This window comes from Phaethon aethereus (assembly GCF_964289735.1).
Source record: "Phaethon aethereus genome assembly, chromosome: 19".
NCBI lineage: Eukaryota > Metazoa > Chordata > Aves > Phaethontiformes > Phaethontidae > Phaethon > Phaethon aethereus.
In genome coordinates this window covers 3,047,205-3,071,037 of record NC_138595.1, presented here as the reverse complement: position 1 = coordinate 3,071,037, position 23,833 = coordinate 3,047,205, and the positions used below count along the sequence as shown (strand labels likewise).

Below are 23,833 nucleotides of genomic sequence, written 5' to 3'. Positions count from 1 at the left end.
ACATTAAAATATACCAAAGGCCTGGCTAATTTATCATGCCAAATAGCCCAGTTTCATATGGTATATATCTAAACCCACACTTCTGCTCACTCATCCGTATTACACTCTAATGAACAACAGCTAAAACCTGCTGATTTTGGATTAACAACGGTGCATATGCTGACGTTACACTAAGAAAACACACGTGAGGACTGATGCTCTTGTTTAAAGCTATTTCACTACAGATCCAGATATAGTCTGTGTAGAGAGTCTGTGTAGAGCCTTTCCACTGTGAGCAGCAGGTTGGACCAGATGAACTCTGAAATCGGACGTTAAAAGAACAAGTTTTTGTGGCTCCGGAAATATTAAGAAGTGTCAAACATTTCATTATTACGCGGTAAAGTATTATCCACAAGCCAATATATTACCTGTAGAATGTATAATAAATAATATATAATAAAAGGAAATACAAATCATATGAAAATCAGAGATTCATACAGAAAGTAATTTCTGGTGTGACACTGGTGGCCAGCCCACACACTGCACATCAAGAGCTCGATGGCTGTGCCGTGAACCAGCAGCTTATCAACTCCACCGCAGTTTCTCTTTCCTTTTTGTGCAGGGTTTTTGATTTAAAATACAGCACTATTATCTCACTACTTGGAAAAAAAGCAAAAATCACAAAGAAGCCACCATACCTATTTTTAAAAGCTATTTTTGCCATCTAATGAAGAGGATAATCAAAGAAATTAGGATTCACTATGAAGCTAGGAGACATTGCTTAGCAGCTGCCACATCACTTCCAACTGACCTTGAAAAACCAAACGCAAACAACATTCTTGGAGACTGCTTCACACTCAGTTTTACACCTAAAGATTTAATTGCTCTAAAGAGGCCACCACAACCTATAGCATTCAGGTAGTTGCTGTGCTCCAGGGACATGGGTCCCTCTTTGGGTATTTTGCAGGCAAGAGGAAGCTGAAAGACAAAAGGAAGAGGCCACAGAGCCCTGAAGACAAGATGTTCCGGAACAGTTCCTGAACGCAGGGGAGGACAAGTTGGAAGATCTCAAGGGGACCAGGACCAAGCAATCCTGATGGTTAAAAACATAGTGTCTGACAGAGACTAGAGCCCGAAGTGGAGGAGATACACTTGAAACAAGAAATAGTGAAGCATGTTTAGAGGCTTTTCAAAGCAAACATAGGAAACAGTGACAAAACACTTAGAAGGATAGCCTTATTTAGAGAAAACATTAAGTAAGAATGTCTCTTTATTATTATCCGTAAAACTGTTTCTAAATAAAAGCTTTTCCTGAAAAAATACTGACTCCAAAAATCATTTGCAGATGGATGCTCAAATATTAGTCTTTTAACCAGCACATCTAATACTGTTTTAAATACATTTCAAACAGTCTAGCTTAATAGATAAGCTTATAATACATTACAAGCTGGTAAAAAATATGAAGATTTGTAAAACGACTCCTTTAAGCACTGCACAAAAAGAGCACAAATGTCAATGAACACACTTCTTTGCAAACTGTACGGTGTGTTATTTCTGTGCAAATGATAAACACACGAGTATAGACACTGAGGTTTCTGGATCTCTTGTAAGCTTAACCGTAGCTAGGAGCTCTTAGATCTCAAGCCATAATAAATATTGTATCCTACAGGAGCCCATCGGGAATCTCAGCTCATGTGTTGTTCCACAGAAGATTGTGGTGTCAGATACGATTAGAATCAACACTTCCCACTTACTCAGAGCTTTAAAGCTACCTACGCAGAACATTAACAAGAACTGTTAATGAAAGACAATTAAGGGGTACATACAAGAACCTTATATTCAGACTGAGTTTGCATTAGGTATGCAAAATACCTATTGTGCACTTTGGATTTTTTTTCTCATAAACAAAGAGAAGGCGTTTACACACTCGGACCAGACCATGCTCTAGCACACTGCTATCAGCTGACAAACCGTGATACAAACTGAAGGCGGCTTCCCCAACTGAAAGTTAGTACGTAACACTCAAGCAGTAAGGCACTCCACCGTCTGCATTAATGGACCACTGGTACACGCGTCAAGCGGGTTGTGTGACATGAGAACAACTGTCTTTGAGCAACAGAGCACTGCACCAATGACCATTAACGTGGCCCCTGGAGCCCTCACTGCAACTTATCTTCATATATAAAGAAAAACCCCATTACTTTGTATCTGGTTATTCTGTTGGTTAGGTCCCAGTTACGCTTCCATCCAGCTATGACATCAACGTGGAAATTGCTGTGTTTCTTGTTTGTCAAGGTTCCCTGTGAACTATCAAAAAATCACATTAGCAAGATGAACAAGGTGATCAGCCTTTGGGGGATTAAGCACCTTGAGTAACTTAGGTTGAATTTGACATTAAGCAACTTAACTCAGCAGTGTCTAGAAATTGCCCATTTTTGATTTTCACTTGCATCTGTGAAACTAACTTCCATGCTGCATCGTTTTGGGGTTTTTTTGGTTTTGTTTTTGTGGGGTTTTTTTTTGTGTGTGTGGTTTGTTTTTTTTTTTTTTTTTAGCTGATGAACACTTACGTGTCAAAGCACAACCGTCTTGGAAGAGATGAATTGCTTCAAATTACTACGAGCCTTCTCAGCTAAACCAAGGGCAAACTGGGATGAGGAATAACAGTCTCCTCTGTCACTAGCAGGGTAGCAGCTACCCCACATTACTACGTCATGCTGCGCAGAGTGAGTTCCCATCTCCAGAACTGACAGACTAAACCACTCACAACCATCATAGGGAAGCAAAAAAAAAAAAAAAAAAAAAAATATCAGTATATAACTATTCTGCTGCCTTTTGGTCACTGTTCCCACACCCTTCCTCTCCAGTATACTTCTCCTGCCTACAGAAAACACCCACCAGTGTTTCAAGACATTAATGCTACTCCATGTATCCCTGCAGCTGCATCTTTTCCCAAGCCAGGCAATGATCCAGCAGCAAGTGCCCAGTCAGGAGTGTCAGGTCATTTTAATTTCTCCTTGCATCTCCATGGTCTATAGGGCATAGCCATTTCTAGATGTAATCATGTATACTGCATTGGCATCTTGGAGCCTGTTGAAGTCAGTTCTGTCTTAAGGCTCTCTTCAAAAATCATCAGATAACATTTTCTCAAATTAGATTAAATAAATCAAGTTGAAAAAAATTCTCAGGATGAAAATTTTGTATTGTGCAGCTCATGCGCGCGCACACATTTAGCAAGGCAGACGAACAGGATGGAGAGAGTATGAGCGCGTGCAAGTATGTGCTATTGCACCGAGAAAACAGAAAACCCCTGCGTGTATCTCACACTCTATCACTATTCTAGGAATAATACATAAAACGCTTTTCAAACAAGTAACGTAAGTGTTTTAAATACATATCATATTAACAGAATTTGCTCAGAAGTTATTCCAGGAAAGGATCGCAACTTAAACTCATTTAAATGTAGGCTGACAGAATGTAGAAGTACAAAACAAGCAGTGCTGGGTATGTGTTTTTGCTGTTACTGAACAGGTGATGCCCTCTAAGAACAGCTTGTTCTATGACCATTATTAAAACCTCTCAATTGCTGTGAACAATAGACCAAGGGCCAAATCTCTTCCTTGGCTTCAAAGCTCAGCATTATACTCAGAGGATCTGAGCGCAATCTCTGTCTGCAACAACAAGCTACCTTTATACCATCCAGGTAATTACAGGTGCAGGTCAAGGACTCCAGACCATATTGATTACATCTCTCCGCAACAAGGACCCTCCAGCGCCGGCCGGCTCCGCTCAAGCAGGGCAGCTCAAGTGTCCGTGACGCCAGGACTCCCCGCGCCCTACCAGCGCCCGAAACGGGAAACCAGCGCCCGCTCAGGCCTGTCAGTTATTGCCTGCGGCGGTAAGGACAGCCTGGGAATTCGCAACGTTGGTGACTTCATCTGCCAGCTGCATTCACACATCTTTACTACCTGAATAACTGATCTCTGCTACTCCTAGGCAGCACTTTCTGGCGTACAGCGTTTGGGAATAAATATTTGATCGCGCATGCAACCGAAAAGAGCTCAGATGGTTTAAGGTGTGACAGCAGAAGTGTTTATTAAATTCCAAGTGAGAGCATTACTGGACAGTAAAAATTTGTCCCTCGGTCCCTCTCACACAGGTGTGGTGATGAGCAATAAGAGATCCTTCACAGGCGGGGGGAGGCAAACTCCCTCCCCCACAAAACCCAAGTCAATTCTTCTGTTCATTAAAACCTCGGCAGGCAACAAACTATCTGTCCATGACCAGCCAGTCGCACACAAAAGAAAGGGAAGTACTGAATTACAAGCCAATTTTAAGTGAGCATTGAGGGAAGGAACCAGAAGAGAGCTTAGTATTGTCAGAGTTTCAGTCAACAGTAATAAACAAAATCTTCATTAAAAAATGATGCGTGCTTGCCTAAGCAGCACAGCACATGCCCGGTTTTAGAAAAAAACATAGGGGTTCACCCTGCCCCACACACAACCAAAGAGAATAAAAACGCTCAGGATCTTTTTCTTCCACAATTTAATTTTATCAATTAAAATCCTTCCCACTCGAACATCTGTATTTGTCCTAAGCAAGAAAGAAATCTCCTCCAAGTAGGAGAGGAAAAGGCTGATGCAAACCAGAGATCAGACAACTTCTTTGTCACCACTTTCCCACTCTGCTGACAATGCAACAAAATCAGGACTCGACTGATAGCTAAGTGTCAAAACCTCTTTGTATGAGGGAATAAACAAAGCTTTTCATAAACACACACACAGATGCACACACTTTTTTTTTAACTGAGCAGGATTGAATTAACAGCTATGCCTGAGCATACCTGAGTACCTGAGCCCTTCAACACATTTGTTACAGTTTAAGGGAAACGCTTGCCCTTACAGACTCAACGCAGCTGTGAGATCAAATTTACTGTGATCAGGAACTGCTGCAAAATCCTTTCTCTAGAGGTTTGCTATTTCTGAAAGTTCAGAGCTGTTTTTCTGTACAGATACCCTAACCTTCCTACACCCTTTAATTTCTGCATTACTTACTAGTAGCAGAGTTCTATCAGGTTTCATTTTCAGGTATGTAACATATATGACACCCATCATTCATCCACAGGTTACAGTATAAAAATTCAGAAAAGTGCCTGGAAATATTCCATTACATGTCTAGCCTATCCTTACATTTTCTAGATTAGTCTCCATCATTCTGTAGATATCCTCAGCTAGCTGAAAACCGTATCTAAAGCTAGTCACATCAAAGAAAGGAACAGCATTCGATGTATGCAGGTAACGTAAAGTTTTCAAGGCATGCCTGTAGAGTGGTCTTCTGGAATAGAGCCAGCTCATCCTGCAAGAACTATTATTTTTGGTCACACTACAGATTTCTGTTTCAGAGTTGGCTGGTTTGGTTGTGTAAAGAGTGTCACTTTCAGCTGCAGCATCTCCTGCAGCCAAGGCACTTGTAAGGTTTCTCTTCCATCTGCGGTGTCTAATAAAGTCTTAAGTGTAACCTGACTTACTAAGACTTACCCCACCTTTGTGAAACCCAGCGCAACCTGCCGACAGCCTCAGCACTTCCTTGGAAAGGACAGACACACACAGACACGAGCACACACGCCTGCTTGCTGCACACAGCGTGCATTTACTATGTGCACAGCAGTGTTTCTTTTGCTGATTATTAAAGCTGCTTTACAAAGCTTTAAACTCAGTCTTGTCCCTTTAACATTTCCAACTGCCAATCTGGAATAGCATCTGGAATTACAGTGCATTTAATCCTTGAGGGTATATTCTCTCTATCATGCATATGACTAAAATGTGTGCACTGAGGGACAAATGTCCACTAGCTTTACGTGACTACACTTCCGCAAACTTTTCTTAAACATTCAATTTAAAAAAAAAAAACCAAAAAACCTAAACAGAGAAAAATATCTTAGCAGAATTTTAAGTCAAGATAACCATATTGAAATATTATTTTTTTTCATTTATCCAAGTAATCTCTACAGATACTGCCATCCACCTTGAACATGCCACTGCGAATTTTCATGACCGATTTTCATGTATTAGAGTTTTGTACTTTTTACATGAAGATTTTTGCAAATGATCTTGCGAGACAATATTGTCATCAGCGCAACATAGTTTTACAGACATGTAGGAATCATGATTTAAAAAAATTACACAAATTTCTTATTAAACGCGACAACAGAGCTGTCGCCAACGGAGAAGGAAGGAAGCTATCAAGAATGGCAAAAGAATAATGGAAGATGATAAACATGTACTTGAAATCTTTTGATAGGAAGAACAAGTGATGGAGTTAAGATAAGAAGAGGCGCCACGCTGGTTGTATCTCTAAGCAACAGGCAATCAAACAGCCAGATAAGCATCTTCATAAAGAGCAACAGACTCAAATGCGTGGGTCATAACTAAGAATCACTTCCTGGTTCAGCTTAGGTAGTAAAAATTTATGACCTACTTAAAAAAATCCTTCAAACCTGAAAACGTATTTTCCAATAAATTTGTTTTCCATAAAGAATGTAAGCCATTTAGGGCATGCCTTGGTAATAGCAGGAAATGAGAATACTTACGGTAGTGGACTGTAACACAAAAAATGCAATGTTGTACACGAACAGCATGTAAAATAAAACCTTTAGATTCAGAGCTTAATGCAATTTTCTTTACATCTCAAAGGTGGGAAGAAAGGAAAGCAAGCATTAAAAACTCTTCCTCCTTTTGCTGGGCTCTGTGACAAGAATAGCATGAGATCTCAAAAAACAGTGCATGTTTTTTACTTGTGTCTCCTTTACCCTGAGCAGAATTCACAACCCTATACCGTCACACATAATCTGGCATATCTACCCTAAGTTTGGGCCAATAATTTCTGCATGGGAAAAGACGAGGATCAGGCAATATAAAAACTGCCAATAAATGGTAAAATCCCCGAATCAAAAATCAATTCAAATCCAAACTGTCTGGCAGTGAAGTTAAATAAAATAGTGCTATCCCTGTGTCCCTAACAAAATCCATGTATTGTTTATAAGAAACTTATGAGGTGTTATAACAAAACTGAGTCACTGCCGTACAGTAAATATATTTTCAGTGTCATAACAAAGTATACAATTGACTTTGGCAATTTTAATATGGACACATATGTTAAAAGCATTACCAATAGAGCTTCATCACATTCACATGAGCCATTTCATATCAAGGCCCCGTCCACGCTACGGGAAAGATTGTTTAGCATAGAAGAGGTACAGTCCTACGTGGCTCATTGTTTCTCGTGGAGATGGAGTAACACAGTTGTAGAAGGCATTATGGGTACAGAATGGCTATATTTCAGAATTAACACACATCCTTGCTATAGGGGATAGAACTGCTCTGTTCACACACAAGAGGAAAAAGCAAAAAACCACCCTGATAACCCCGGTATCTCTATCTGTATCAGTTGGCATAGTCACACCGGCAGTGAAGAACAGCTATGCCATTAATCACCCTGAATCCGAAGTGTCAGATACTCAGACAGAAGCACTGCTATGATTCAGGCTTGTAACCTTTCAGGGGCAATAGGCATAGATGAACTAGTTCAAAAAAATCGTAATTGATTCATTTATGTTTTCTCCTGTATCAAACCATTATTTTCAAAATTACTTAGTCATGTAAGTAGAACAAATAAAATTCCCTTTAAATAACTAGCATCAAATGTTTGTCTAAGCTCAGCATGAATTAATTTAACAAGTTTTAAATATTTGAAAATGGAATTTATAATGACAATCCTCAATATCCAAACTAAATGTAGTTATTATTGAACTCAGTTATACACACATCTAAGATATACCCTGTAATACTCATATAAATTAATTTGGTAAACGGTGCAATATCTTGGACTCGGAATTTATATCAATAGCAAACAGAGTCTGGAACAGGAGCTTTTATTTTAACTCTCTTTAAAACAACCTTCAGAAACCAGTTTCTGTATGTGTTCAGTCTCTTTTTACAGTTTAACCTCAATCCAATCAGCAGTCTCCAGGGATTTTCAAATTGCTAAAGATTAAAATCCTCTCCGACTTGACTGTTTGACTAATGCTGTGTGTTTAATAATTGTACTTGTGAGAGGTTTTATTTCACAAAATCCTGCTGTGTGGACGCTTCAGACGCTATACAGCTGTACTAGAATATAAAGCTCTGCTGTCCTTGTTTCTTTATACAGACTATACTCCACCACTGAGAACAAAAGAAGGAAACTTCATGGTACATATATTATTATGTTGATATTAACATAACCGCTGTAGTATTAAATTTACACGCTCTTTCAGAGCCAAGTAGTGAAAATGTGCCTATTACACAAACATTACATAAACTATCCTGTTGTCTTGACTGTTCACAGAAATTAATTACATTTATGATTACATTTCAATGAAAGCTATTTTATACATGAGATGGAACTGTAATATTCTATGCTTTAGGCATTCATTAATAAAAGCATTTCAGTGTTAGTATTTGCAAATGTTCTGCTTTTTGGTTTAGGCAGCTTTTAGCATTCTACAGCTCATGTTAAACTTAATGTAAATATTGCGTTCGTATCTTACGACAATGCTGTGACTTCAGATTTGAGTGCTAAGAGGAAAAAAAAGTCATCATTATGGTAGTTTCTAATAAGTATTTGTATAAGACAGCACTTACCCTATTGTGCAGCTGAAATCATGATATCCTTTTAAGTATATGGCAATGGTTAGTAAACATGTTATCAGACAAAAAAAGGACAAGATTGATGAATACCATGAGTATCAAAGGAAATATGAAATCAACATGTTTCTACCTGAGGTAGCATCAATCACTGTTGAAACTCCTCTGCGATCAGAAACAGGACGTGACGACCCCGGCATGCTAACAGGTTCTGAACGAACTGGCTGAATCCTAAATAATAAGTTATAGTTACCACCTGTGTCAAAATCATAGCTCACGAGGGCTGTAATTACAAACCTGAATCACCTGAACCAATTAAGCAACTATTTATTTTTCAATCAGCCAACTGTTGAAAACTTTTGTTTTCTCTTGCTTTGTGGAGCCAAGATCTGGATAATCCATCCAGAGACAGATTGAGACTCTACACAAAGTGAGTATCCGCAAACCATGTCTCAGACGTGAGCTCAAAGGAAAAAATTCACCCTTACCCAAACTGGTTAAAAAGTCTCTATCGCCCTCCTGAACAGCAGCACTTTCTTTGTCAGTTTAGGAGAAAAGACACATCTGTAATTGTCTATTCCTTTTGTAACATATTCCTATTTTTTTTTTAATTTCTGCTTTCTTTCTGCATATATATATACACAATAAAAACATAATGTATTTGACAGCTATATCCTTACTTGTGGGAGTAATTACATGCAAGGAGAAATCACACATTTCAAACCCATGGATTTTCAGTCCAAGGACAATCTGCCCAGTTTTAATGGGATTAGTCATATTATCCATCTCTCTTGTTTTACTCATAAGAGTTTCAGAGTCCTACACAATCCAAACCCACACCACAGAACTTTGGACTTCAAATCACATGGAGAATCAGCAGCATGGAAACTTGTTAATCATGAGAGTTACCGGACAGGACACAGAAACACATGGTGCGTAAAGCACTTTGCAAAATCACCAGCTATCAGTAAATGGAAATCTAAATTTACCTTCGCTCTCCTTCCTTCCCTTGGTCTAGCCCCTGCCCCCAACTCCAAATCAGCCAGTGTCCAAAACCAGGTGAATTAAATACATGAAAAAGAATGAGAAGGAAGGGAAACAAAAAACAGGGAGAGGAAAAACATTCCAGAAGTTCACTTACTGTTCCAACACACTGACTGTTTCACAGTCAGCAACTAAATCTATGGCATAAAGCTCCCACTCACGTCTGAGAAAATAAATTTATTAAGCAATGCAGCAATTGCGAAAGGCAAAACGATGCTGAGCAAGGACACTGGACTTTGTACTGTCTTTCATGTCATTTACCCAAGAAGGGGCAGCAGAAAGGAATCTACGCTGCTTGGCCTGGATGAATTTTCATTGTTGAGTCACATGCTCTTCTAAGACTTTCATCTGGACAAGCTTGATGAAAACTATTACACATTCTACACAGATGGCCTCATTTAAGCATGAGGCAAGTTATTCACACAACAAATGTGGAACAGCTTGGAAATAGATTTTATTTTTACCTGAGACTGTTGAGATCAAGATCATCTGTATCAAAGTCCAGAAGAGGCTGTGGGGTATCACTTGGACCATGCGACTGCAGCACTGAAGAACTGGATGAAATGACAGTAGTTTGGCCTGAGGGATGGATTGTTTTGAACTGGAACTGTGGGCCCATCCACAGGCGTCGATGAGGCCCGGTGTGAGTCACTATTTCGACCTGTGGGAAGACGGGGAAATGCTTAACAAAAACCTACAATATACGGAATGGTTCCTTCAATACACTGAACCCCCAGAATCCTGCTGTTCTCAGGCAAAAAGAGTATTTTGTGCCATCAGTTCGGAGGAACACTGAACATGGAAAAATTCAGAATGCCTTTGGCTAGAGAGCGATGCTGTAGCCAAAGCCAAGAGCTTCTTGTAGAGCCTTGAAAGCCCTTGAACTACCAGGTTAGGACACTGCACCCTGGCTCTTAAACTCTTCTGAAGACTGACACTCCACCCTGGCTATCACTTCACTTGGTCCTATTTCATTCCCCCTCTTGCCATTATGAAATAGACCCTGTATCTCAAACGGTAAAAGGTGTCTTTGTGGTGTAAGAAGCAAGGGGGCACATTTCCATCTGCATCTACACCTGCAGGGAGTAGACAGAGGAACTGCAACTCTACTTCTCCCAGGTAACCTCAATCCTGATCGGGTCAAGGGATGCACTTTTCAAAGGCAAGCTGTTACAGCTTTCTTACGACTGCTTTCTAAAAGTTCACACATTAAACAGCGCTGCTTCACACATATATAGTGAGAACTGTATTTCAAATCAAAGCTCATAATTACTGCTGGCATATCTGAGGGTACCGCTGGCAGAGACCATCTTGCAAGACGTGTAACAGAGAGCAACGTGAAATGCGCTGGGAGACACCGAACAGCCCAGGTCACGGTCATTGCTACGCAGATGTAACATAAACATGTATGTCCCACAGATGGAGTTTAGAAGGGCAGCCACGCGCACACACACATATATATTCATTTAACCAAAATTCCAACAATTAAAACAGAAGCAAGGGTGAACAACCACACACATAGAATGTGTGTATATATGTCCCGGCACATTGCAGGGGTGTTGGACAAGATGACCTTTAAAGGTCCCTTCCAACCCAAACCATTCTATGATTCTATATGAGATATGTATCTGTATGTATGTTTATGTGTAGACATGCACACAGACACAGAAGCTGCTCAGTTCCAAGCCTATTTCCAAAAGGCACAGAGAATACAGACAGTATGTCTAACAAACAATAATTTCAAATATGCAGATTTTCCTCTGTGTGTTGGCTCCCAGTGAGAATCTAGATATGAACTTTTGAAAAATAAGTTATTTCAGTAATGAAGCATTCGAAATGTCTTTTCACACTGATAACTACAAACCTGATGAGTATGAATTCCGGTAAAGCCTTGAGTAAGCTATAGGAATGAACCGTGAAAATTCAAGACGCTAACATTGTTGGAAATGTATATGATCAGGAAAATTTGGTCTTGTAAATAAAGCATAAGTCTTCTGTAATACGACTTTAGAAATAAAAAAAGAGCCTTTAAAGATCAAAAAAGAAATATGAAATTAAAATCTTGAGCTCTGGTGAACTCATACTTCTAAGATGACAAAAATAGATTATTAAATTCCTACCGATTTCTGCTAAAACAATAATCAGCTTCCCAGCAAAAATGCAATTTAGTGAGGAAATTAATGAAAATATTTTTTTTGTATATATAGGACAGAGGTATACTAGCAGCGATTCTTAACTCTTTAAGAAGCAATTTTAAACAATGGATAACGTTGTAAGTTCTCCGCTAACGTAAGATGACAAATGCACAGCCTATTTAGCACTAGTTCCATCTTTGCATTTATCTTAGCGTAACTCAGATTGACTGTAGACGTTTCTGAGGCAAGTAGCTTTTATGTAGCAGTGTAAATTAGGCCACAGATAAAGTAATCTGTATATTTTAAGCTTGAAACCATCAGTGTCACAGAGCCGAGAGGTAAACAGATGCCTTTGCAATTTTACTGAGGCTACGGCCAGATGTTCCTATTCACTCTCCTGTTGTGTGCAGGACAAACATATTGTATCTACTTCACACTGACAGCACACATTACCCACTGTTCTAATTGAAAAGTTGAAGTGAAGGACAGTGTTTTTTCACTGCATGCTGTTACTATTGATAACAACACTTTAATTTTGAAAAACATACTTGCACTTTACGCTTAATCTAAAGTGGCTTGCTTCGAGAATGCTAGCATCTTTATGCTCAAAGCGCTATCGTCACTCTTTTCACTTAGCAAGAATTAAACATTCCGGAAGCATTCTCTGAATTATCTGTGTTCTGTGACATCACTTGAGATTTTTTTCCCCCGTTATACATATATTTACTCTTCCAGAGGGATAGATGTGATGAAGTTCAAGCAATCTTAAGTTCCTTTGACGTTTTATATCTTCCAAGAATTAGTAATAAACTAGCCCCTATAACGTAGGTTTACCTTACTCTATTTTTTCCGAGGGTTGCTCACTACACCAGAAAGTCACCAGAACAGTAAAATAAGCTGAACTATCTGAATAGCACTGGAGAGGAGAGCTGGAAAACTGCACATGAAATCTTGGCCTCAGTGAGCTCAGGGATATAATTCCTGTTGACTACACCGATAGAGTAGTTTCACCTCTTTATGCTCTGACAAATTAGAGACAGCATAAACAAGTAAGATATATCAGTGTGCAGCCACATCTGAAAACGCAGGCCAGGTAAGTGGATTCACATGAATAGATTCCCCAGTGAATGCCACTCCCGGACCGGTACATGCGGAGACCTAACTTCTCATTTTAGGAAAATGCTGTGTATGATTTATTCACCACTGGGAGAAGCAAATCACATCCGTGAATATTTCATATTTATGCCATACACCCCAGCAACACATTTAATGCATCACTCCCATAACAACATTGTTCTTAAACCAAAGAAAACCCACCTAATTTGTCAGGGTGAATTCTATGTATCAGGTACCCTGCAATTGCTTTAGTAAATCCAGAGCATTTGTAATTTTTATTTATTTAACGCTATCCTTTTATTTCTAACAGGAACTAATTCTCAGTGTATTATTCACGACCTACATTCTTAAAGTGAAGTTCTGTTTTGAGCCAAGTAGTCATGTATGTACTGAGTTCTTGAAGAGAAGCTTCATGGACTGAAACAAAGCAAGAATGGATAAAACTGCAAAGATTTAACCCTATACAAAGATATTCCGCTAAGCAGGATCATTTTAAAACACTATGGTATGTCTATCTAGCCATAACTCAAAGGAATTATTAGCAGAAAATGCGGTAACTGATAACCAGAAAAAAAAGGAAGTTAATCTACCATTTTAATATTAAAATCTGTAAGTATAGCACAGGTCACAACTGAAAAGGCATCACCGTTTTGCCAAGCCAACTTCCTTTATCCGTACCTGAAAAGAACCATGTCAGGAGAAAAAGGTAGAGAGGTAACTTCCGTTGTCAACTTAAACATCCTGCTTCATCCTGAACTTCCCAAGGGTGTGACTTGTGCCAGTAATGATGGGGGCTTTATACGGTTTTTAACACTGCTTGTATAGTTTGTATAAAACCAAATTCAGAGCATATTAAGTCAGGAGTGAAGGCAGTTTTACACACAGCAACACCCATGGCCTACTGGAAGCTTACTTTCCATTTTGAGGAAAGTGGTGAATTTTACTTCCAGTGGATCTCATTACTGTTTCTCACTCCAAAACTGTAATTCCCCCAAGAAGCATACCTGTGAAAGCCACTCTTCATCCTCCTGCCCGCTGTGGTCAGATGCTAAGCTGTCGTAGGACTCATGTCGAGTGATCGGTCCGGGGCTCCCCGGTGGAACCACTGAAACAAATAGAAAATTGAAAAATCAGATTTACTGTTAAATACTTTTTAAAAAAGCTCTTCCAGTCAGTTATTGGTACAGCAACATATATATTTTCCTAAATCTGTGACAATATGTTGGAGCACAGAAAGAACTCAAATATTGACATCAAAAGCAGTAAAAACATTTCTGTTCTTTGACTTGACTATATACATACAGACACTATGATAACCCAATTGGGTGGTCTTCTTTTAACCTTAAGTTCTTCATGAACATACAGAGCTCAATACAGAGGACAACCACCTGCATTGAGGAATTTAACGCCGAGAAATGCTGCTGTCAATGATGTAAGCCTCTTCTACAAATTCTTCCGAAATCTGAACTATGCTAAAGCGCACTGACAAAAGTTATCCTGAGGCACTGGTACATGTACTGACCTCGAAAACAGAGTACTTCCAACGCTTCATGAACTGAATTATCACTCTCATTTTGACATTAATGTAGTTAATTTAAAGCTGGGTTTGACTTCTTTGCAATTTAACTGGAAGTGCTTCACTATCATTTTAGTGCCACCTTTTCATTACCTTTCATTACTTAATTTGCTACAAAGACTAAACACCAAGATTACTTCACCGGACTGTAAAATACCAGAAATTCCGTATTCAAGGGTTGCATTGCATAATAATAATACTGTATAATAATTTTGGACAGATAAGAAAAGCACTTTTTTCAGCTGCAGGTGGCATTGATAGCTAGAAAGATGTATTAGTTCAAGTCAAGGGACAAATTCATCGGCAGCTATTAAACGCAACAGTCCAGACACAACTTCCAAGAAGCCCATAACCTCCAAATTCCCAGACGTTGGAGCGTCGGCTTCCAGTCACCACCAGAGACCCAAGGCTGGGTAAATTTTTGGTTTGACTCAACATCAGAACTGTCCACAGTGCTCATCAGAAAACCTTTTCTTGACAGCACCATGAAAATCTTACATTACTGTAACTTAAATACCCAAGTCTCTACTGTTTTCAAAAAAACCAACCTCAATTCACAGAGCAAAACTAAGTTAATTCTGTTCCTCTATTCACTGCTCATTCATCTTCATATGGACTCACTACAACAGAAAAATGCAAGTTCTTCAGCTCTGTATACTACATGAGAGCCAACACCACTTTTAAAACGATTACCATATATTCATACAACTTTGGGGAAAATCACAATTCGGTGTTCAAACGCTACCACAAAAAAAAAAGAGAGGGGATTGTAGACTCATTATTGTAAAGATTAGCATTTCATCATTCCTGGTCCTTAAGTCATTTAAATATATTAGCAAAGCTTACAGTCTAGCTATTTTGCTTTCTATGGCGGTAGCATTCCGTTGCTCTGACTAAAACTTCACGCTTGAGAAAGCTGAAAGAGTTTAGAAAAAGCAAAATGCAAGCAAGCATCCCAGACAATAAGACAGGTGGTATTTTTCATTTTCTTGTACCTGCTTACTGTCAGGGGCCTGTTGGAGGTCTGGATTCAATACCAAGAAACCATACCCACACTTTGAGGGAAGAGCAGACACCACAAAAGCAAATTAAAAGAAGCAAATGCAACAATGGTATTTTGACTTTGGTAAAACAAGAGGGTTTTATGCTATAGTGTTAAGATACTGGACAATCCTAAAATTAGAAACAATATTTTTATATTCACATGATCTAAAAATGACACAAAGTTTTTAAAATTGATTTTTTAAAAAACTATATTATTGCAGGGTTGACCTTTATGTGTCAAGTTTCCATCCACTACAAATTTTTACAGCCACGTTGTAAACCCCTAATAATAGAGTTTATAATGGCAAAGCAGACACAATTGTAACCATAAATACGGAACGGCGCCTCTATAATATAAACAGCACAGCGTTTTCATAAATCCATACACTACATGAAATAAAGGGATTTTCATCCTGTATGTATAAGTGGGTATCTAAACCCAGTCTCAGCTATGGAGCTATTTCTAACACCTCTGTATCGCAGTGTGTCCTTATTCCGAAACCTGCAATATACCAAATTCAATTCGGGGCCTAACTTATTAAAAAATCATTTAAAGTGCTCTATACATTATGATACATTCTTTAAAAGCATCAAGTTTTATCCCCATGATAGACTATGCATCTGCCATATTCATTGAAGTCAATACAACTTGTGCCTGCACGTACGTGTACATGCACACCTCAGCAACCACACACCTTTTTTCAGCATTGTTCAAGATAATATAGAAACTACATTCATCTGCTTCATTACAACCGTGACAGATCTAAATCAATGACTTACGGATGTGTCTGTCTAGCCCATATCAAAATCGTATTAAGAAAATACACATACCATCCTGGATTACAAACAGCTGACGATTCACAGTAAATATCTGAATATAAAACCGTAACACCCACACTTCTTCCATTCCGGTAAAGTTTGTATTTGAAACCAATGAAACAAAAACATAATTTTGACACGTTTCGCCGTTGCCCTAATCTTCCCCATATCTCCTAACTCGCCTACAATAAATCCTACTGACTGCAGTAATGCCTGTTTCTGAGGGCACAGCTGATCAACTGCAGGCTTTCCTGTTATTGAACGCCGCTAACAAACTGTTCATGACTCTAGCAGATGTTTTTGCTTTCAAACCAACAGGAACTTTATGGACTGTTCTGAATTTTTTTTTTTTTTTTTTGTTCTTTCTATCCCAGGGGCTACTACTAGAGCTGTCAAGATTAGGGAAGCAGCTCTTCAGTGACTAGCTGTAAAAACGCGAGCCCAGGGAGCAGCATCCACCCAGCTTTGTCACTGTATTTCTCCCCTGCGTAATACTCTTACATTTTACTGGAGGTTCAAGATGGCCTTACAGTGAAAAAGAAATCCAAATTTAAGAAGAGCTTTGGTCTCTCAAAAGTATTGCCTTTTCCTGAGGAACCACAGCTTTGCGCAGGTCTTGCAGCTTCGGAGCGCAGCATTAACTCTTTCTACCAAAAAGTGACGACATGCTGAATTCCACGAAAAAGCTCTGCCTTAGAGTTCACCAGCAGGGCAACAGTGATAAAGCCTTAGCTGAGGTCAAACCTCAGTAATTTATTTTGCTATTTAATAAAATCGCGTTTACGTACCACACCTATCACAAAAGCAGGCATTTAAAGAGAGTCTGGTTTTGATAGCAGGATCCCACAATGATGGTCCCAGCCTTGCCACAGGCAAAGCAAGCTCTACTCCCACTGCCCTCAGTGGGAGCATGCAATGTTCTGTGAGATATGACCTTATAAGACAAGTGATTCTTGCTGGAGATTTGCCATCGCTGTACCGCTTATTACAGATATACATATGGTCTTTTTTTTTTTTTTCCCCAAGTTAAAAATGGCCTTGAAGTTACAGGAACAAATATGTTCTAAAAATGTAAAACCGATTCTTTCTTCATTTCTGGGTCATGCACCTCTTGCATTGGTATCAAGTTCCAAGATGAGATTAATTTAAGCCCAGAGGGACATTTCCAGGAATTTGAGCTCAAAAGTAATCTTTTCTCTTCCAGCTTAATTCTTTGAAAATCTGAATTCACACTGGAAATTATGGCAGCCCCTTACACATCAGTGAAACTATCTTATGCTATAATACAGAGTTTTTCTCAATTTCCGAAGAACTTCACCATAACGCAGGATAATAAAATTCAAATTCTTCAAAAGCTTTGCAGCAAACAGTGTTTTTTTCTTGCACTCCTGTAATCTCGCTTTCACTGGAAAAAGTCACAAATGGCACACGCATAGACAAGGAGCAAGCAAGCCCTTGCTGCACAGAGACATTTTACTGGCAATTGCAGGTGTTTTGTACCTTCCCAAAATAACAAATTCAATCCTTCGTGTCTGAGCTATGCCAGTTTTTAGCTTTTTGCTATTCTTACACCAACATCTGGAACAAACATATCAAATATCAGAATGCAACTGAGTTTGTTTAATCTAGATATACACAAACATGCAGAAGTTTGTACAATTACCCATGAAGTGAAATAGTACATGGAAAATGAGTGTTTATTAAAAATCTAAGGGGGGAATTAGAACCTACAACTTCTGTTTATGCAGTATAACAAGACATGAGTTTCAAAAGTCCGCTTATAAATACAAAAAACGCCATAAGGAAGCATTCAAGATCACTTTTTAAAAACTGGAGTGCTACCTACAGCAAAAATCAGAGCTTTGCCATAAATATTTGGCAAGGGGCAAAAACCATCTTTGAGCTGCTCAAAAATAATAGTAGCACCTTTAATATCCGTCCTCCTTCAAGTGAAAAGTGATCTGCATCAGCTCTAAATCTGGAATATATTCCTGTCCCTCCGTCCTGACTAGGTCAGGAACCACTCCACATTTAACTAAGGAAAAACAGAATCTCAGTGAAAACTTTTGTTCTTCATCTTCTTTCATGACTTGAACACCATAATCTCATTTTCTACCCTCAAAAGCAAAGGTACAGGTGCTTACCCATAATCTAAGGTAAATTTTTAAAGTGTACAGGCTCCCTTCTCTGCAGTTACAGGATTAATCTTACTACTATACTGAAGAAAGATTATTAAAGGCAAGGGTCTGAAAAAAAACACATTACAAATTTAGTCATTTGTGTGATACTTGCTAGTGCCAGGAAAACTGCAAAGGGGGACTGTAGAGACAAAAGTTTCAACAGAAGCCAAAGCAAAGGCTGAAATACAGCTGAGCTGATATTCCTCTGGAACTCCAGGACCCGATTCACACAGTTCAATGACTAAGTATGAAAAAAACACATTGTTTTGAAACTTTGACATGATATTTAGTGACAAATAAAGAAAACAAACAATTTATATTAACCTCAAATAATTTGCATAGACACTCCTGACACGTGAGCAAGACCTAGACAAATATACATGCTTGATGAATATTGGAATTAACAAACAGTGGTTTTGTTCATAGATGGGCTAATTATACAATAAATACCTAGAGCTAAGACAAACCTTTATTCATTCAAAGATTATAAATTGTCATCTTTCAGCAGCACAGAAGTGTTGGAACAAAGAAACACTACAGCTCAATTGTAGCATGCACTCTTATGGTTTTAATTTGTGAACAATAAATCATTAGTTTTACTTAGTTTTGTGTACTTCTTGAACCAAAAGGTTTTAATTTTCTCATTTATATAAATAAGCTTTACACAATTCAATTTAATTGAGAGTTAAAAATTGAAATTTCCAATGCGCTCTTCTCTAAGGGATGTATGTTTATCCAAATTAAGAGCAAAGGCATTTGCAGACTATAAAGACTATTTGTTCTGTGCTGCCTGCTGTACACATGCCTGCAGTCACCCAGAGAGCTTTCCTTTACTTCAATTAAATACATAAAACTTGTAATTTGAAATAAGATTCTAAAATCCAGTAGAAACAGTAATACTCCTAACTAATTCACTAAGTCCGAAGTCCATCCTGTGTCCACGTGCAGTCTCTAGCGATGCCCATGGCAAACAGGTATGCAAAATAGAAGTTACATATCCCTCAGTTTTGTACAAATCACACACCGACATCTGATTTTGATGCTTTTTCTGTGGTTCCCAAGTTATACCTAAAATGGCCATAGGTGGTTTAGAGACCTGAGGTAATCACATGCTTGTCAACAAGCTTCAGGAGTACTTCTCTTAAAATTAAGCTCCACAATTTGAATGATTTACTTCATGCTACTTCTGCAACTACTGGCGCATTAGTTACGTCGTGTTACTCATGACAAGTAGAACGTGACAGTTCTGGTTTAGGTCTACATGCAGCCACTTCAAATGCAACAGGTTCACCTTTTTTCCATCTTACAGACGTGATCTCACTTCCGTCAGAGGTTGGTTTCAGTATCCCACAGTCAGATTTGCCATGTAGTTCAAGTCCAACAACTGCTTAGTGAGTTTTAGTACATGCATGTTCCTAAACTTTCTCTTACAGCACACAGCTCTGTCCCTGCTGGCTCCACCTCTGCTCAAGTTTGAAATAAAGTGAAGACCAGATTTGAATTTTAGACAGAATGCTTACAGCCATGTTTGAAATAAACTGTAGTTTGGTGATATGCTCAATGTATTTTTACCTGTGGCTGTAAGTTACTGAACAAAGTTCTGTTTTCAATGCATTTTTCAGCTTGTGAACTTCTGCAGGAGCATGCCATGCAAATTAAAATATATTCTTTTACCCAAAACTTCTCCCCACTCATTTTCTTTCTATTAGGACTTTCTGAGATTCTTGTACGCATAAACATCATAAAATTAAGCTAAAAAACCCCGTAAACAAGGAGTTTAACCAGCCTGTTATTTCACACCACCAACTGACTTACAGATTTATTCATTTTTTATTTGTATATTGCCCACAGTTTATTAGGTGCTTTATGGATCATCCATTCTCTGTATCAGCACTTGAATCTTAAAGGAATACGTAGGTCTGTAATCACGATATGAATTCTCCTTAGATTTTCCCAGCTTTGATGGCTGCTTTACTTGCTCCTTACTTTACACTGGTCTGATAGTCAACAGACTGGCTTCCCCCCGCTCCCCAAAAAAAGTTGCCAGTTAGGTGTTCAGGTTTCACCATTACACCTGGTTGCATTGCACGACTGGTCTATGTTCACTGTGCTTAACTCCAGTTTCCTCCTCTAAAGTTCCCACAGGAAACCAGTCAAGTACAATGATAATTTAAAAGCTGAGCAGAGCTAGAACCTGATATTACTCACAGTACGGAGTATCTTAAGGCTGTTCAACGCTTTAAATGCTCAGACTGTGAGCAGACTATCGGTTCTGTAGCAAAGGATAACACATATATTCTCTCCTGAGTTAAAGAACAATTTCAACTGCACGAACCTATGGTGAAATCCATCTGATGGCCATCTTTAAAGAATTATGGAAGAGGTAACTATTTCTATAATTCACTGACTTCAAAAGTATGTTTGACATTATTGTCGGGAAAATTATGTTAACCATGGATTACTGTTACAATCAAAGTATGTAGTGAGAAGTCAAGAGGCTTAGTAGTAAATTTTCAAAGCGGTGCGTGGGGATTTACCCGTTTGACTCCCATTAACGTCAATAGGAGTCGCGCGGCTAAATCCCTGTACACTGCTTTGAAAACTGACCCCTTCGTGTTGATGGACCCCTCTCTAAGAAGTTCCAGATGACCATGTAAGAATAGTAAAGAACTGTTTCAGCATGTGCCCTTGTTCATTATTGTTGTTTGTACACATCTGAAAGTATTTTAATTCCTATACGCAGTGCTGTTTCCAGCATTTAGTTTATAAAATATGGATTAAGATCGCCAAGTACTCAGTAATCTGATGAAGCCAGGTGTATATATGCAGCAAAACTTAACATACATTGGCAGCATCCAATGCACCTTACAGAGTTAATTTTTATCCACCTCATCTATATTATTTCACAAACACCATTATGGCTGAAGAACGTAGCATGATTTACTCCATTGCTCATATGCAAAGATGCAGCACTTTTATGAAATGACATCTGCCCTGCTCCTATTTACCCCAGCCAGTCCTATGCGCCATCAGAAATTAAATTTGCTTCCCTTTACCACTTAATCCTGTTTCCTGTAGGGAGCAGGAAGTGCAGTTTACAGTTTTAGGGAAACTTGGTTTTCCCTTAAAAAAGACCATGAACTACAATTTCATTAGAAACATCTTTTCTGGAACGGGAAGGTGATCCAGATTAGCTTGCAATCTGTTATGCCTCCAAGTGTAAGAAGTAACCCTGAAAATTCCATTTTCACTGTTTGTGACTACTGCCAGCAAACCCCAAATACATGTCACAATTATGCGTGAGAAATGCATGCTTGGAATCTCTTTCACTTGAAATTTTTTAACTGTAGATGTAAAATATATATATATATCAGTATATATAAATAAAATATGTATTTAAGATCTGTTACAGTTTTAAACACAGTAAAAAATTCCAAATATGAAATATTTTTTAAATTGCCAAAATTCTTCTACAGCATATTTTACCTGTATCACATATTTTCATATATACACACAGTCATATTTTCATACAATATTTGGAGAGAATACTTGAGTCAAGATAAACGCTTAAGAATTAATTCTCTGAAATTCTGAAACTCATTTTTCTGTACAGAGAAGTCCTCCTCAAAATTTCAAGGAATTATAAATTACTCCCCAAGGATCTGTATTTTTAAAGAACATCTGCACAACTCCTTTGAAACTACTGATGCGGAGACCCTGGAAGTTCTTCTAAAAAGTATGTTGCATTCCTTTATTATATGGCAATTAAAAAAGTATAATTTCATTAAAATGGTACATTAACTAGAGGCAATCTCAAGTAGAAAGAATCATAATGGCAAACTGGGAATCTAGAAAGTTTTGCAAAAATTTCCCATCTGAAGCAGCCTCCGCTGTTTGCCTTCCTGCAGATGGCCCGTAGCTCTGCAGTGCCTGTTTCCGCTTCTCCGGCTTTTCAGGAACGGTGTGTACTTTCCTGCAGTTTTAAGCCCATAACACTGAATCGACACAATTTTGTGGAAAGGCCCTCTGCTGCGGCACACGGGTACATCTGAAGGGCCGGTAGTTTAGGTAACATTCATATGGTCAGTACCTAAAAACGACGGCAGTTTAAAATGTTAACCCACACACCACTGCCTGTTCCAACTCCTCTCCAGCCGCCACAGCACAGCAGCTCATATACTCAAGTGGGCTTCACCCACTTCAGGGTAAGGTCAGAGAGCTTTGTTTAGGTAGTCTTCATCGGTGGATTAAGTTAAACTGGCCAACCTTGCTCTGCAGTGCTACCAGGGCTGCTGCAGAACCAGCAAAGCCCAGCAGAGACACGGCACTGGGCAGCTGAGAGCACTAGCTGCTGAACCTACTCCAAACTCAGGTCCAACCATGGCCACGCAGAGATGTCACAGAAACAGAGCAAAAAGGCTTTGAACACCTCGTAACTACGTGATAGTGTAATTGTTGTTACAGAACAGGCTCTGGTTTTGATCAGTTTTATTATTTGAAATCGAGCTCCGTTGTGATAGACATTGAACATACACTAGCAAGATACAGCTCTTGCCCCGCAGAACATACTACGCACACACACTACAGATATAGCTATATATATATATATAGTGGGGTAAGTACCATAACATATATTCTTTCATATTAGTGAGAGAGAAAGAAAGAATACACTATTAAGTATGCACACACAAAAGACTGCAAGAAGAAAAATAGAGGTAGAAGGCTGAGAAGTGGTAGAACACTAAACATGATCATCAGCCCCCGTTCATTAGCCTGTTAGCGGACCACCATCAGGTTCTGCTTGCGCAGAAGAAGGCTTGCAGACCGGAATGACCAGACTCCGTACTGTGTCTGCCCGGTGTTACTCCTATGGCGGCAGTTTGGCTATGATTACATGCATCATAGCTTGTTTTTCATAGTATCTGTCTCCAAAGCACATGTTCACACAGTTTATTCAATGCATTCGCTACTCCTACTCCGAGGTTCTGCTTTCCACTGCACAATATGCACTACCTCAATGTATGGAATTTTTATTTCCATCAATGGAATGTATGAAAGAATATAAAATAGGCCATAAAGAACCACAATGTTGCTTAGAGACAAAAGTCTTGCTCAGGGTGCATAGCTTTCATTAGAGGGAGCAGGAAGTGCAAACATGATGCCGGAGTTACAGTGATTATCTGTATAAATTGTGTTATCATTTAGCCCAAACAAACAGTGAGGAAAGGCTAACGCCCTCCCTTTGAAGACAATGAA

At 38.8% G+C, this 23,833-nt stretch overlaps 1 protein-coding gene across 3 annotated transcripts in view; it reads right to left on the bottom strand.

Moving 5' to 3' along the window:
* Nucleotides 1–23,833, bottom strand: part of BCAS3 (BCAS3 microtubule associated cell migration factor) — a gene marked incomplete at both ends in the record, with an annotated part of 366,916 nt that overhangs the window by 185,416 nt on the left and 157,667 nt on the right. For all 3 annotated transcript variants that reach the window (XM_082008615.1, XM_082008616.1, XM_082008617.1), the window contains 3 exons: nucleotides 8,797–8,894; nucleotides 10,172–10,368; nucleotides 13,963–14,063. In XM_082008615.1, coding sequence (XP_081864741.1) covers nucleotides 8,797–8,894; nucleotides 10,172–10,368; nucleotides 13,963–14,063 — 396 coding nt within the window. The remainder of the gene's footprint in view (nucleotides 1–8,796; nucleotides 8,895–10,171; nucleotides 10,369–13,962; nucleotides 14,064–23,833) is intronic.